The following is a 14,841-nucleotide window of genomic DNA, read 5'->3' on the forward strand; positions in this document are numbered from 1 at the left end:
AGCCGGCGTGGAGAGCAGGTTCTGCAGGGCTGGTTGTTTGTGCGGCGCCCGCGGCTCCCCGCCCTCCAGCTGTTTGTCTCGCCTCGGCCTGCGCCTGCAGCGGCTCAGTGCGGGGGCTGCCGCAGAGAGAGGAAGTGGTCGCGCGCTCCGAGCTTGAGCGCAGCGGCGGCTCCGCCTTCTCTCGCCTCCCCTTCCCCGCCGAGAGGCATGAAGCTGGCCGGCGCAGCCGACGAGCGCCCGGGCTGCGGAGCCGTGCGGGCTTTGTGCTGCGCCAGTCGCGATAGCCGGTGCTGCAAGGTAAGGGCGCTTACGGTAGGGGCAAGATGAGGATTACAGTGGAAGGGTCGCTTCTGAATTCGTGGCATCCTTTCCGTGCTCGGTACTCTGCCCTTTGGACAGGGCAGTTGTTTTAACCAGTGATTCTGCAGAGGCTTGACCGACCAGGCAACAGCAGTGTGAAGGACTGAGCTGAGGCACTTCTGGATGTTTACGGGAAGGTTTCAACTGTCGTATCACACGTCTGTGTCATTTGCCATGTCAGACCCTCTGTTGCCTGCTTTTCATTTAGGACTTCATAAAAAAGTTCAGGGAAAGCTATGGAATGAATAGCATTCCCCCCCACCCCACCCATTCTCTGCAAAAAAGTAGAAACAGTGCGAGTCAGAAGGGACCTCCTGGGCCATCTAGTCTGACCCACAGCTCTGCTCATGACATGTCTACCATGTGCATGTCCAGCCTAATAGAAAGTACTTAGTTAAAGCTTCCTAATATCACTCAGATTTGAATTTTCCAATTTGTCTTGATGCCACTGTTCATCTAGGAACAGTCTTCACAGATGTGGTCATATTGCTAAGTACTTTAATAACAAATGGTAACAAACTTGTAGTTTGTGGTTTAACAAATCTGGAAAAGTAGTTCTGCATTAGGGCAGCACTAGCCCAGCAAAAGATAAACATTCATTGTTCTCTTTTAAAGCTGTTCAGTCCACTTCAAACCTAGTGTCAAAGTATTGCAGACCATTTCAGTGCTCAGTTTCTTCCAGTAAAAAGTACTAGAACGAGGGGTCTGAAGCAGTGTATGGAAATAACAAGGGAACAGGTAACAGCTGCACTTTCTAATCTGGTAAGATCTGTTTGAGGGTAGATCAGAGTGCTTCATTTTTGCTGGATTGATTCAAGCAAATAGATGACCCAGGAATGGTCATCTCTCAGGAATGCTGTAGTTGCATTTTGCATTTAGTAGTGTTTGGGACTAGGTGACCACCATGGTCCTTCCAAAATGAAAATGCTCTGATTCTAATTTCTCTTAAACTGCTGACAGAAACATATTTCATACATTGCTTTGGTTGGTCTTGTGCTTGTTTTGGGTTCAGTATAGTTTGTTCATGGATTGCAGTATTCCTTCTTTGAAAACCTACTGAAGCTGTAAACAATCCACTTTTTGGGGGAACTACTCAAGTGATTTTTGGGCAGAGGAAACAGGTTTTTTGCAGTATGCATGTTCTCAATAAGTCTATAAAGCTCTAATACTAGTTTTTCAAGCCCCAGGCACTTGGTCTTAGTCCTGTAGGACGATACTTGCAGTCCTTTCAAAACTATGAAATATGAAAACTTGCAGAAATATGAGAGAGCAGTTCAAGTGCTAGGTGCCTATTGCGAATAAAGTTCTAATATAACTGGGTTGAGGAAAAATTAGTAAATACATGGAGAAATGTACAATTTCACATTAAATCAGATCAGTGTATGAGCATTTGATTGTTTCTGTCCCTCATCTCTTTCATTCTTACACAATCATAACCTTGAGTAGATCAGTTTTTTTCTTATATCAAACTAATACGCTCCTTAATGATTGGTCTGAGAATGTTTGTAAAGCAATAGAGTACTAGAGATTAAAATGTTATGCAAATAGGTAATAGCATCTGACATCTGCTTGAACTTCAATAAAATTGTTTTAATGATGCAATGATAAAAAGAGCAAATAAAGGCTCTTTGATTTTAGCTTGAACATAGTTGGAATGTTGACAATCTATTCAGGAACTGCAGTATTCAATTTCTAAAAAGTTCCTTCTGAAGATACAAAATACCAAATTTAAAATAATTTGTTATGAATTAAGTATCTCAAAGCAATTTAAATGCCACCCAGAAAGTGTTTATGAATAACATTTCTGACTAAGCAAAGAGTCCTCACAGATTGGCTACCCTGTTTCGTGCAATTAACCACAAGTTTGGTTTGGCTTTTAATGCACAAGGGGGAAGTGAATGAACTCTTCTCTCAGTCAGTGATTAAAACCAATAAAGTATTCCTTTGAGGCTAGATAACACTCTTATTGTCTCAAGCTAACATGAAAATTTGATGTCTAATTATGGCTGCATATCAGTTTGCTTAGAGATGTTAAAATAACCTGGAATGGAATACCAGTGAGACTCATATTGGGCATTAACAGTGTCATGATCAATGTCACTTTTGTCTTCAAGTGATATTTGAAATGAGCATGGAAATTACAACTTGTTCTCCTGTAACCAGCATTATGATTGTAGTAACCATAGAATATTCTTGTCCTGAAATATGAGAAAAAGAATGAATATGAGAACAAATGTGAAATGACATCTCCAAGGCCATATATCCATAATGGATCAGGCCTCAGGAAATCATGAAAATAAAAATGAAGGAAAATATCAATAAAAATAGCAAAGACAATAGAAAGTGAAGAAAAAGAGAGACTGAGACCTCACCACCAAAGAGACCAGAAGTTCTCCACAAAGCAACCAGTACAGCAGTCAAAAAGACACTTGACCAACCTGGGTTCTAGTCCTGGCTTGGCCATGGAGCCAACTGGGTGACTTTGGGCCAGTTACAGACTCTTAGCACAACCTACTTTGCAGGGTTGTTGTTGTGAGGATAAGATTGGGAGCAGGAGGAGGAGAATGATGTGAGCTGCTTTGAGTATGTAAGAAAAAAAAAGCGATATATAAATCTGAGAGAATAGGTGGGAACCCACTAAGCATGTGCATGTTAAGGCAGTGCAGGGCCTCCTGTCAAAATTCTTCAGCCAGAACATCTCCTAAAATGAAGCTTTGCATAAGCTCGGTGCTCCAGTGTGTGATGTAGGGAGCCCATTGGAAATTTAGCCTAAATCAATTTTACTTCACTTTCCTCTATTCTTGCATAAAATTATTTCTGTTTTGAGGATATATGTTGTTTATATAGAGCTTATCATTCTGTGGTCACAGATTAAATCTGGTACTGTTTGTATACTGAACAGGAAACAAAAGCAAGATAAACTAGCAGCAAGTTTGAATTAAATATTAAAAACTTGTTGCAGGCCCTTGAGGATATAATATGGATTTGCTTTCTCATATGACTGAGTGACAAAGTTGTATTATTATACAGTTTGCATTACATGCAAAACCAGAACCATGTAAAGACTGCTTCTGTTTGATCCATGGTCACTGTTGAGAAAACCTGAATTCTTGAAGAAAAGCAATAAAAGATACTTACAGTGATAAATCTTACAGAGTCAACGCATTTTGTGGCAAATGGACCAGGTATTCAAGATTTTTTAGGTGATATGTTGTTGATTTTCCTTTATTAGCTTCAGTTGTTTGGTGGTACAAAATTAAACAAGCAAAATCTTTTACCTTTTTTTCCCTACTTGAAGTTAAATATATCAGTGGTCTGAGACTTGTGTAATGTGCCAATAGGCAGATTTATAATATAAATTCAGTTAAATTTGAGCAACTTTAATAGTTTGGGAGTTAGCAAAAGGTGTGGAAATATATTGTTGCAGTGCTGCTCATTTACACGGGGTTTTGTTTTGTTAGACAGTTGACAGACAACAGTATTTAGTTGTGACACTGTTGTCAGGCTTCACAGTTGAGGGGAGGTCCAGTCTTTTTGCTTGCTGGCATGGGCCTCTTTGTTAAGCACCTCCCAAACTCTAAATGCTGCTGTTCTCACAGCTGTCTTTTTATGTCAGTGACTGCATTCTCAGGTTTAAACGGTCTTGGGAGACACAGCACATAATTGTGGGATGATAGATGCATTTAATGAGATGCATTTTGGGAAAGGGGGACACAGAGCTAACCGAACCCGTAGAACAACTTTATAACATGAAAGCATTTGCAGAGAGATTATATAATGTGAAATCCTCGTTTAGACAATAAGAAACTGGGAGTTTTTACTTGTGTTGTGCCATCTCACATACTATGTATCTACCTGAATTGATCACAAACATTTATTCCAGTCAAGCTGAAAAAAATCACAGCAGCATTAGTTTGGTATGTAGTATTACGGGAGTTTGGCAAGGCTGTATACTGTCGCCCTGCCTATTTAACTTATGCAGAGCACATCATGAGAAAGGCAGGGCTAGATGAATCACCAGTTGGAATTAAGATTGCTGGGAGGAATAACAACCTCAGATATGCAGATGATGCCACTCTCATGGCAGAAAGTGAAGAGGAACTAAAGAGCCTCTTGATGCAGGTGAAGGAGAAGAGTGCAAAATTTGGCTTGAAACTCAACATTAAGAAAACTAAGATCATGGCATCCGGTCCTCTCACTTCCTGGCAAATAGATGGGAAAGAAATGGAGGTTGTGACAAATTTCATTTTCCTGGGCTCCAAGATCACCACAGATGGGGACTGCAGCCAAGAAATTAAAAGACACTTGCTCCTGGGGAGGAAAGCTATGGCAAATCTAGATAGCATACTAAAAAGCAGAGACATCACACTGCCAACAAAAGTGTGTATAGTCAAGGCTATGGTTTTCCCAGTTGCAATGTATGGCTGTGAAAGTTGGACCATAAGGAAGGCTGAGCGCCAAAGGATTGAGGCCTTTGAATTGTGGTGCTGGCGGAGACTCCTGCGAGTCCCTTGGACAGCAAGGCAATCAAACTGGTCAGTCCTAGAGGAGATCAACCCTGACTGCTCTTTAGAAGGCCAGATACTGAAGATGAAACTCAAATACTTTGGCCACCTAATGAGAAGGAAGGACTCCCTGGAGAAGAGCCTAATGCTGGGAACAATAGATGGCAAAAGAAGAAGGGGATGGCAGAGGATGAGGTGGCTGGATGGAGTCACTGAAGCAGTTGGTGTGAGCTTAAGTGGACTCCGGGGGATGGTGGAGGACAGGAAGGCCTGGAGGAATGTTGTCCATGGGGTCACAATGGGTCGGACACGACTTCGCGACTAACAACAACATCACTGGCAGGAAAACATTAGAACAGGTGTGGCCAAACTGAGGCTCAGGAGCGACGTGTGGCTCTTTAAGTTTATTTTGCAGATCACTGCCCATGGGTGCCCACTACCATTTGTCACCACCTGTAGACACCCACTTACTGCTCGCCACCCACAGACACTGCCAGCAGATGCCCACTTGTGGCTCTCAAAAATCTGACATTTACCATATGTGGCTCTTCTGTTGAGCAAGTCTGGACCCCACTGGTATAGAACAATGTTCCAAGAACTTTACAATTTAAAATTTGGCATGGTGAGACATTGGGCAAAGGGGACCCAGGGGAGAAAATGCATTTAGAAAGTGCATTTAGTTCTACTTATTTGACATGGATACAGAAGAGTGTAGGGACTATGGGTTTGTTAAAATCTTCATGAGAAAATGGCCTTTTGAAATGGAATTTGAACAAAGTGAAGAGAAGTAGCATCATTAAGTTGATGTCTAGGCATAGGGGGTTAGAATTAGGCTGCACAGTTCTGGGAAGCAGTGAGATAACAAAAGCTCAGAGAGAAAGCTGAAGTTGCCTGGGTGAAAAAAGCATAAACCAGAGTTTGGAGCATATAGTTGGAATGGGCTATATTTTTGCAGTGTTGTAAAGGGAGAAATTGACAGGACTTGGCAACAAATATAGAGAACAAAGGTGTCCAAGATACAGCTAAAGCTTGGTGACTAACAGGATGGATGATTCCACTATGAATAAAAATGGAGAAAATGTGGGAAGAAGAATGTTCTTCTTGTGTTTCTTTCCTGGAAGAAGTTTCTTTCCTAGAAGGAGAGGTGAGAAGTTTGGTCACATTGTCACGAGTTGACAAAGCATCCAGGTAGAAATATCTGCAAAGCAGCTTGAGATATGAGATTGAAAAGAAGTAGGGGAATGGAGGGAGCTGGGTGTCAATGGAAAAGTGATAATGAAAACCATAGGATTTGGGGAGCAATCTGTAGAAAAAGTGAAGGAGAAAGACCAGAAGGAGGATTAAAAAATATTTTTGCAGGGGAGATAAGTTGGGCATTGAATGCATGCACAGACAGACTCCAGTGTTTCATCTCTCTGCTGTAAGGCCTAGAAATCGCCTGTCTCCTAAAGGTTCTTATAAATATGTGTGGGATGGGGCAAAATAGAAAAACTGAGGGGTTAAAACAGGTTGAAGAGGGGCTCAGAATCTTCTGTATGAAATGCCACCAATAGACTGGCAATGCACTGTTCCTGCTTTTCATAATAGGCTTTGGTGTTTGTTTGCTCAACAGAGATATGATTGATTAATTAGACCAACAAAAAGTAAACAAAAATGGGTGATTTTTCTGTGATTGGAAATTGGAGTCCATCTCTTTTCAATAGCCATTAAATTTGTGGACTTCTGTTATACTGAAATATTTCATAGAAATATCATACTGCTTACGTCAGGGGTGCAAAGCCTCCAGTCTACCGCACACCCCAGTCTGCTTTCATAGCCTCTAGGAGCTCCTCTAGGAAGTAGGCCTCAGCCTCCAAGCTCTGTCCTTGGAAAGAGTCCCCTCACAGATCATCTCCAGTGTCATCTTCAGTCTGAGATAACAGCAGTGCAGCCTTTTATCTCTGACCTCAAATTGGAAATAACAGGATGGTAAGGGCTCAGTAACCTTGCACAGCGCAGCAGGTGTGTGAAGACCTGTGCTTTTTCCCCTTACATTGTTCAAGAACCATCATCTGTGCTAAGAGGAAGCATAGAACTCTCTGCTTATGCCAGCATGAATGGAAAAAACTAATTTGCTTCTGCATTTGGTGTCTCTTGAAGATCTGCATCTAACCCATTTTGGCACAAATTTGCATCCAGATTGCAGTAATTTGCCACTATTCATAACTTACATTCTCCACCCCCAAGATTTATAAAAAATCAATTCTGTAATCAAAAGCCCTAGATCTACAAAAGTGATTTAAATATATGATTTGTATTTTGCTATTCTCACAGAAATTTTAGCTAACAGTTGAACTTACACTCACCTCCTTAAAACACCCATTTGTATAATGAATGCATACAATTAGATAAAATCAGAAGCTTTCTCTAGCTTGAAAGCAAAATCTTAAAATTTATGGTATAAATATATTCCAAGTGCTTTTTTGTGTAATTGGGGCTTCTGGAAAGAGTTGGCAAATGTGCCAAGCACAAAGTTCTTTTTAGCAAATCTTTCTACTTAGAGGGACACCATCACAATGACCTAGGTGGGGGTTTGGATCTGCTTCCCCTACAGACTTTTTGCAAGCTCCACTGCAACACATCATGACTTTGTACACACGCTGCTCTTGAGGTGACAGCCAGTACACCTTAAGGGGTAAGATTTGCCAAGTCCACCAGCTGCTGATCTCTTTGCAAGGGTCTGCTTCCTGGTGATGCATGAAGATACTGTGATACAAAATATGTTGAACATGTGTCATTCTTTTCTGTTGGCAGTAGATGAACAAACAATGGAAGTCATCCTGTGAGGATTTCTTACAGGCACAGTAGATATTTAAAAATGAGAGAACTCAGTATATGCCATCACAATGAATGTCATAAAAAACTCACCTATGTATAATATTATATGCATTGCAGCCATACCTTTTGTTGGTATATACCCGAAAAGGATTTCTTTACATTACAGAACTCACTATAAAACGCAGTTATTTTGTAACGTGTGAAGCAGTACTGCTAGATAAACCTTATTCAGAGAGCAGCTCTATGGCCACTACACATAGTGAGATTCTTCTCTCTGAGGCCGAGACAGCAGTCTGCCCTTGGGAGGGCGAGTCAGAGATCTGCCACTGCCCTCTCACTGCTGGCGTGGAACGAAGCACACCGTATGGCCTTGAAAAGAGACCTCAGAGAGTGGGAGAGGGGTGCAGTTCACTGGGCAGGGGGAAGAGGCAGCTGGAGAGGGGTAGAAACAAGTATCCTGAGCTTTACCCAGCCTCCTCTTCCCCCCCTCCAAAGTGCCATCACTAGCAAAGGGCTGGGCAGGCGGACAGGGAGCCAGAGATCACTCCTGCTTGGCTTTGGATAATAGACTTAAGTTTGAAGGCTTCTAATCATCAAGGGTTCAATAAACAGTACTGCAGCCTCAATAACTTATCTTCCCCCAGCCTGGCACACTCCCACGCTGGCTGGCTTGTACCCCCACAGCAGATAGTACCAGGTTGGGGAAGGATGACATTTTTGCTTCCATTTTTCTGTCAGCAAGTTACTTTAGTAGGAAACATAGTAAATGCCAGACCACAGACAAGTCTACAGTCTGTAGAGTTTTGGTTGAATATTACAGCATGGCAGTCATTTGAGTGAAAGTTTTGAGCTAGATGTTGTTTCATGTTGACGCTAAATTTAATCTGAGAAATTACAACTTGTTCTTTGCCATTTTTAAATAGCCAGCTTAAAAGCCCATTTTGCATATACTTTAACCACAAAAGTGCATAGTTTCCTCCCTCCCCTCAAACCTTTGATAAGATTACAGTGATGTTGCTTCCTGAAAGACACTGAGAGATTTTATATTCTGGTTTGTGGATGTACAGATGTACTTCAAAAGCCTTTGGTATCGCTGACACTATTCTGCTGGCAGCTGTGTACTGAACTCCTTGTTCTGGACACCTTGCCAAGTACTTTATGCAAAACTAGGTTTTCAGTGAACCAGGTTTCATTGTTTTTAATGGCAGCAGTACGATATACTGTAAACAAGTGTGGCTTGTTATGAAGCATGGAGAGAAAATTTCCACAGACTGCACTTCTGAAACAAGGACAGTTTTGTTATTTTCAATGGTGCATTCTTTCTGTTCTCCTTCATGCTGCAACTGAGATGTTTATAGCTAAAGGTTCAGATAGTGCAATTTTCTTTTCTAGGAACTTGGAATTAGGATCCCTAGACCACTGGGACAAGGACCAAGCAGATTCATCCCAGAAATGGAGGTGTGGTGGTTTTTGTTTTGCAAGTACATGGTGATCTTCTTGCTTTTGGTGGGAAAGCAGGGGAGGGTAATAGTCAGATATCATTTTAGCTAAGGAACAGCTGTTGATCTACAAAGTGTTCTATCAAAAGATGAACACAGTAAGTCATGATGAGAGCTTGGCACATTTCTGCCAAATTATAAATGTCCATGTAAAACAATGACATTTAATGACACATTTTACATTAATGTATCTTAAACTCAGTACATATATGGATTAATTTGTCCTTTAATTGTAGTAGACATACTTAAATAGGCCTAATTAACCAGCACAACTTCAGCTCAGAGATTATATGAATGAGAAGTGGTAAGTGAGTGACATTTGGGGCTTCTTCACAGGATGGTTGATATGGGATGCTGGTGGCAATAAAAGGTTTTATTGATGCAAATTTCAGCAGCTTAACTATAAATATGTTTTCCTGCTACAGTTAATTGCCTAGACCAGTGGTTCTCAACCTTTCCTTCGCCACAGACCCCCTTTAAATACCTTTTGTGGGCGAGGATGACCAAGACTTAACTCAAGTTTTAAAGCACTAGACTGCATCAACTATTTATTTCAATTTTCTCATTAAGGGCCTTCAGATTTGGAGAGAAGGGGAAATAGGTTAATCTGTTAATGCACATACTCCTATTATAATATCTTTATTGCAATGATGCCATACAAATTTCAAATAATAGTATCAACACTCCTTTTGCTGAACTGGCCCATTTTATGGTATTTTGACATGCTAATTCCAAATTTGATGTCAATTTTTACATTAAAAATTGATGAAAAGTTTTTACAATTCTTCTCACTTCTCACTTCTTCCCTTGTTTGTCTGTGTTCAGTCACCATATTTTTTTTCTGATTGTTTTTAATTGAGGCGATAGGTTAAAAAAGCCAAGTTTTACAAAACAAGCATGGAAAATTAAGGGTTTTTTTTTTTCTATTTCCCATTCCTTCTTGCTTTCATTTGTTCATTCAGATTTAACTGCAAAAAAACATAACATTTCTTCAAGCCTTCACAGGCCTCCTGTGACAACATCTGCGGACCACAGGTTGAAAACCACTGGCCTAGACAGTTCTTAGCATTTTCTAGGAGTTTGTCATTGCACCTATACAGGCTGCCATACTGCCCTTCACTAAACATTTATCCCAGTTAAAGTTTGCTTAAATGCCTCTGGAGGCACAAGTTACTAATCTTAAAATTAATCAAGTACATTACTGGAAAATCTCTAAAGCAGCTTAATGTTATGAGTAGTATTTCTTTTTATAGATCAAGGCTTTAAGAACTGATTTAGGCTTATCATCAAGTGTGCACAATGGTTGTCATTTTTTAACCTCTTAGCAAATACTCATACAATGTCTTTCTATTTCAAATAGATTCTCCGAGTGAGTGCTGAAGATACCCAAATGCATGCTTTATTTGCCGAGTCTTTCTCAGCGTTAGGACACTTGGACAACGTTACCTTAGTGATGGTTTTCCACCCACAGTATTTGGAAAGCTTTTTAAAAACACAGCATTATCTGTTGCAAATGGATGGACCCCTGCCTCTTGACTATCGCCACTATATAGGTATCATGGTAAGCACAAAAACAGTAACAACCTTTTTGCAGTTTTATGTATTTGGGCACCTTGGATATCGTTATACTTAAGAAAACATGTTAGCTTTATAAAGTTTCCTAATTTGTAGCAGTATTATGTCTTACCTTCTGAATACAGTGCATTTTCAGCATTTTGATGTCATGCCCTTGATTAGAACGTACGAAGGAGCAAATATGTTGAATCTTCTTTTTAGCAATATGCCTTTACTTTTTCCCCTGGCAGTCAGTTTATATTGGAATAGACAACATGATGCCCTCCAAATGTTTGGCACTACAGTTATTAACTGCAGCCAGGACAACAGATACCCAGAAACCTGGCTGCAATCCAAAACATCTGGGGCTTGCCAAATTGCCTGTCCATGGTGTACATTATAAACTTTTTGTGGAATGGCTGTAATAGTTTGAACTATAGTTTTCTGCTTGCTTTGAACATTTCTCTCATACACAAAGCTGGTCTGCATGTTCAAACCTCACTTACATGGGAAATCCAGCTTTAGCTTTCCTTACGTTTGGACTTGGTTTAAAAGTAGCCAAGGTGGCTCTAACTCTATTTGAAGCACTGGTGCTGAGTGAGGAGGCTCCTATCCAAAAGTAAGTATATCACATTTGTTTATAGCTTTTGGCAAATATAACACCTATACAAAAACAAACTACCAAAACAGCTAATGTAGAGCTACTAACAGCACTTTGAAGATGGAGTTAGATCATTAGGGAAATGACATAAGGAAGGAAGGGTTAAACAGTCTTGCCACTCAGCAGTGTTACTTCAATTAAATTTGGAGCCCCCTGCGGCTGCTTTTAAGCAAAGCCCAGAATGTCAGCAATTCAATTATCCATCCTTGGTAAGTTTTAGTTTTTTAGTCAGCCCCAAGATGAATGCTGTGGTTCCAGTGGTATTGCTGCAGCTTTTCAGGAAATCTGTTTAAGTAAGAGAACTATAGTTAAAGGAATAAACACCACAAATGATGATTTTTTGTTAAAATACTGTGTGCGCGCTCTCTCTCTCTCTCTCCCCCCCTCCCTCCCTCCCTCCCTCTCTCTCTCTCTCTCTCTCAGTGTTTAAGAGACTAAAATAGCAGAACCAATAGTTTCTTCCATGGGCTGGAAGTAAAAATCTTAAGATCAGTAAAACTTGTTTCTGAGACTCGCTTATAAAGTGAATACATTTATATATGATAAAGTAGCAAAAGTTGCTGTAACACATTGTTTTTGCATTATTTTCTTGATCCAATACAAAGCTTTCGCGTAAAAGCTGTGAAATATAATACATAAGCATTTTTGTGGAGTAGATAAAGTTTTATTTGCAGTTGTTTTCCTGTTTTTGAGCACATTGCACTGTGTGCTTGCTCATACTTGTCGGGTTGGTCAAAGAGCCTCACTGTAAGGTATCTCTTAAATGTGTCTTTTCCAGGCTGCAGCTAGACATCAGTGCTCTTACTTGGTTAACCTCCATGTCAATTACTTTCTACATGTTGGGGGAGATCCTAAGTGGCTGAGTGGTCTACAGAATGCACCCCAAAAACTGCAGAATTTAGGTGAACTGAATAAAATGTTGGCACACAGACCATGGCTCATTACAAAAGAACATATAGAAGTAAGTGTCTTCTAAAATATATACACTGTATTTTGGTACTATACCTTTTGTGGAACTTGGATGTTTTTTGAAGCCTGTAGCCCAAATCAGTAACTTTAAGGGTTTGTTGGCACATGCTCCATGAATACGTCTGTTGGCACTCTACTCTTGGGGACTGTTCAGAAGCTGCAGCTTGTGCAAATTGTGGCAGCAAACTGTGGCAACAGTTACCATAAGCATGTGACACCAGTTCAGCCTGCTTGAATTGGCTGCCTATATGTTGTTGAGCAATCCACAATGCTGGTTTTAACCTACATAGCCCTATATGGCTTGGGACCACAATATCTGACAACACTTTTTCTAACCGCAAAATACTTGTATACTGTGATCAAGAACTGGGACTTGCCTCTGATTGCCACCTCCAAGGCAGGCTTGGTTGTTAGCAGCAAGGAAAGGGCCTTTTCAGTCATGGCCACCCAGTTATGGAAGGTGCTCCCACCTGGCACCAACCTTGATATCTTTTCAGCAGCGGTTTAAGACTGTGATAGAATGACAGGGCATTTATATGCTCAGGACAGTTTTAACATTATTTGGGGCACCGTCAGTGGCTTGAGTAAGCTACTGTAGCTTTTGTAATTCAGTTTTTAAATTCTGTATTGTGTTTTATGATGCTTTACTGTACAGTATTTTTACTGTATTTCATCAGTTGCTATGAACTGCCCAGAGAACTCTGGCTATCGGACAATATACAAATAACAACAATAACAGTAGCAGCAACGACAATAAAGTGTGTCATAAGATGTTAAAACATTCAGTCATCTTAATGGAAACACAAAATTCAAATGATTGCACTGAGCAATATTCTTATTTGAACATTCTGTTCACTACTGGGATGCCCTGCAGGTTTGGTTTGGTTTTGTTTTGTTTGTTTTTTTTACTTGACATTCTAGATGTATAGTTCTCAAAGTATACGGGCATGATTTCTTAACTCCTATATCTTTGGCAAGTGAATTCATATCTTTGACATGTATCCCTTGATGTAGAATTGTCATTTAGGGATACTATAGAATCTGCTTCCAAAATATTGGAGAGCACAATTCAGTGGCTTCTAGACAAGCACCTTGGGCACCACAGAATGCTGGTCACTTTCTCCAGGCCCAGATACAAGGAAGAGATCAGACTGTAGATCTTCCTTTTCCCTCCTGCCCTCAGCCATTGCTGAAAGCTGCTTTTAGGGGGTCACAACTGCAACTTTGTAATCTGAGAGGGAGAAAAGGGGAAGTGCAGATGGATCAGGAGAGGAGAAGCCATAATGCATAATATCTTATGGGAACTCCTTACCTCAAAAAGTCAGACCCATGTAACTGTGTAAACTGCCCAGGAGCCTTTGGGCTGTGGGACGGTATTAAAATGAAGTAAATAACTTCTTTTAATGTTTTAAACAAAGGCAAAAATCATCTCTTGCCCAGCTTGGTTCTTGCCAACAGGCCATCAGGTATGAGGGGGCTCCAGGCTCAAAGGTCCTCTCCCGGCCAGAGTGCAACTCACAGGATTGAGCACAAAGGCTTTTTGTAAACTTTTCTGAACTTCAGAAGTAGCCATCTGTTTTATCTTTCACTTGTCAAGTCTGAAGTTCCTAAGAGTTGTCTTCTGTTTGTGTAAGTTTTACTAAAATCCCAAACAAGAAAAGACCAACCCATTTCCTTCTGGATTGCAAAAACTGGGATTTTGCACTGCATTTACCAATTCCACGGTACTTGACTGAATCAGTTATTAACTTTCCTCTCTTGACATTTAGTTTTACATATTTCACCCATTTGTTAGTATGTATTGCTTCAAAAGCTACTTTCTATTTAGCACTTCGGATACTTTATCTTCATTGCAAACAGCTACTGCACATTTGTTTCTAAAACTGAGTAAACTATTCTGAAACTTTGAAATAAAGGATAAATTGTGTAGGTTGGCCAAGTGAGGCAGAACTATAAAATATTCAACATCCAGGTCCCTGAATTTTCGTAGCATTATCAGAGTGCATTTCACAAGTTTAGCCTCTTGCTAAAAAAATTGCTGGTCCATGTACAATTACATTTGTGAGGTTATGTAAACAAGGTGAAGTTTCTGAGACTGACAGAATGTTTAAATCTTTTTTTTTTCCTGAAGCAACTTCTAAAGACTGAAGAATATAGCTGGTCACTGGCAGAACTGATCCATGCTGTAGTTCTCCTTACACACTATCATTCACTTGCCTCTTTCACATTTGGCTGTGGAATCAATCCAGAAATTCATTGTGATGGGGGTCACACGTTCAGCCCTCCTTCTGCCAGTGATTATTGTATTTGTGATATTACAAATGGAAACCATGGTGTGTATGAGATGCAGGGCCTAGCTGCAAATATTGTAGTAAGTATTTCATATCTTGTACAAGTTAAATTTATGAGTGTTTCCTTGAGCAGCTCCACAGACAGTACAGTATATTCACAATTGTAAACATATGCTGTCATTTTC

The 14,841-nt window shown here is 40.4% G+C and overlaps 1 protein-coding gene across 2 annotated transcripts in view; it reads left to right on the forward strand.

Moving 5' to 3' along the window:
* Positions 1-14,835, forward strand: part of SESN1 (sestrin 1) — a 51,460-nt gene extending 36,625 nt beyond the window's left edge. The window contains exons 1-5 of one of the 2 annotated variants that reach the window (XM_044426806.1): positions 3-297; positions 9,075-9,140; positions 10,542-10,742; positions 12,175-12,357; positions 14,497-14,835. In XM_044426806.1, coding sequence (XP_044282741.1) covers positions 208-297; positions 9,075-9,140; positions 10,542-10,742; positions 12,175-12,357; positions 14,497-14,823 — 867 coding nt within the window. In that variant the 5' untranslated portion in view covers positions 3-207 and the 3' untranslated portion in view covers positions 14,824-14,835. Of the gene's footprint in view, positions 1-2; positions 298-9,074; positions 9,141-10,541; positions 10,743-12,174; positions 12,358-14,496 lie in introns of those variants that run through there. The other variant, XM_044426799.1, reaches the window with a different exon arrangement.
* Positions 14,836-14,841: the final 6 nt, after the last annotated feature.

The sequence above is a fragment of the Varanus komodoensis genome, unplaced genomic scaffold (assembly GCF_004798865.1).
Source record: "Varanus komodoensis strain SLA01 unplaced genomic scaffold, ASM479886v1 scaffold1, whole genome shotgun sequence".
Lineage (NCBI taxonomy): Eukaryota > Metazoa > Chordata > Lepidosauria > Squamata > Varanidae > Varanus > Varanus komodoensis.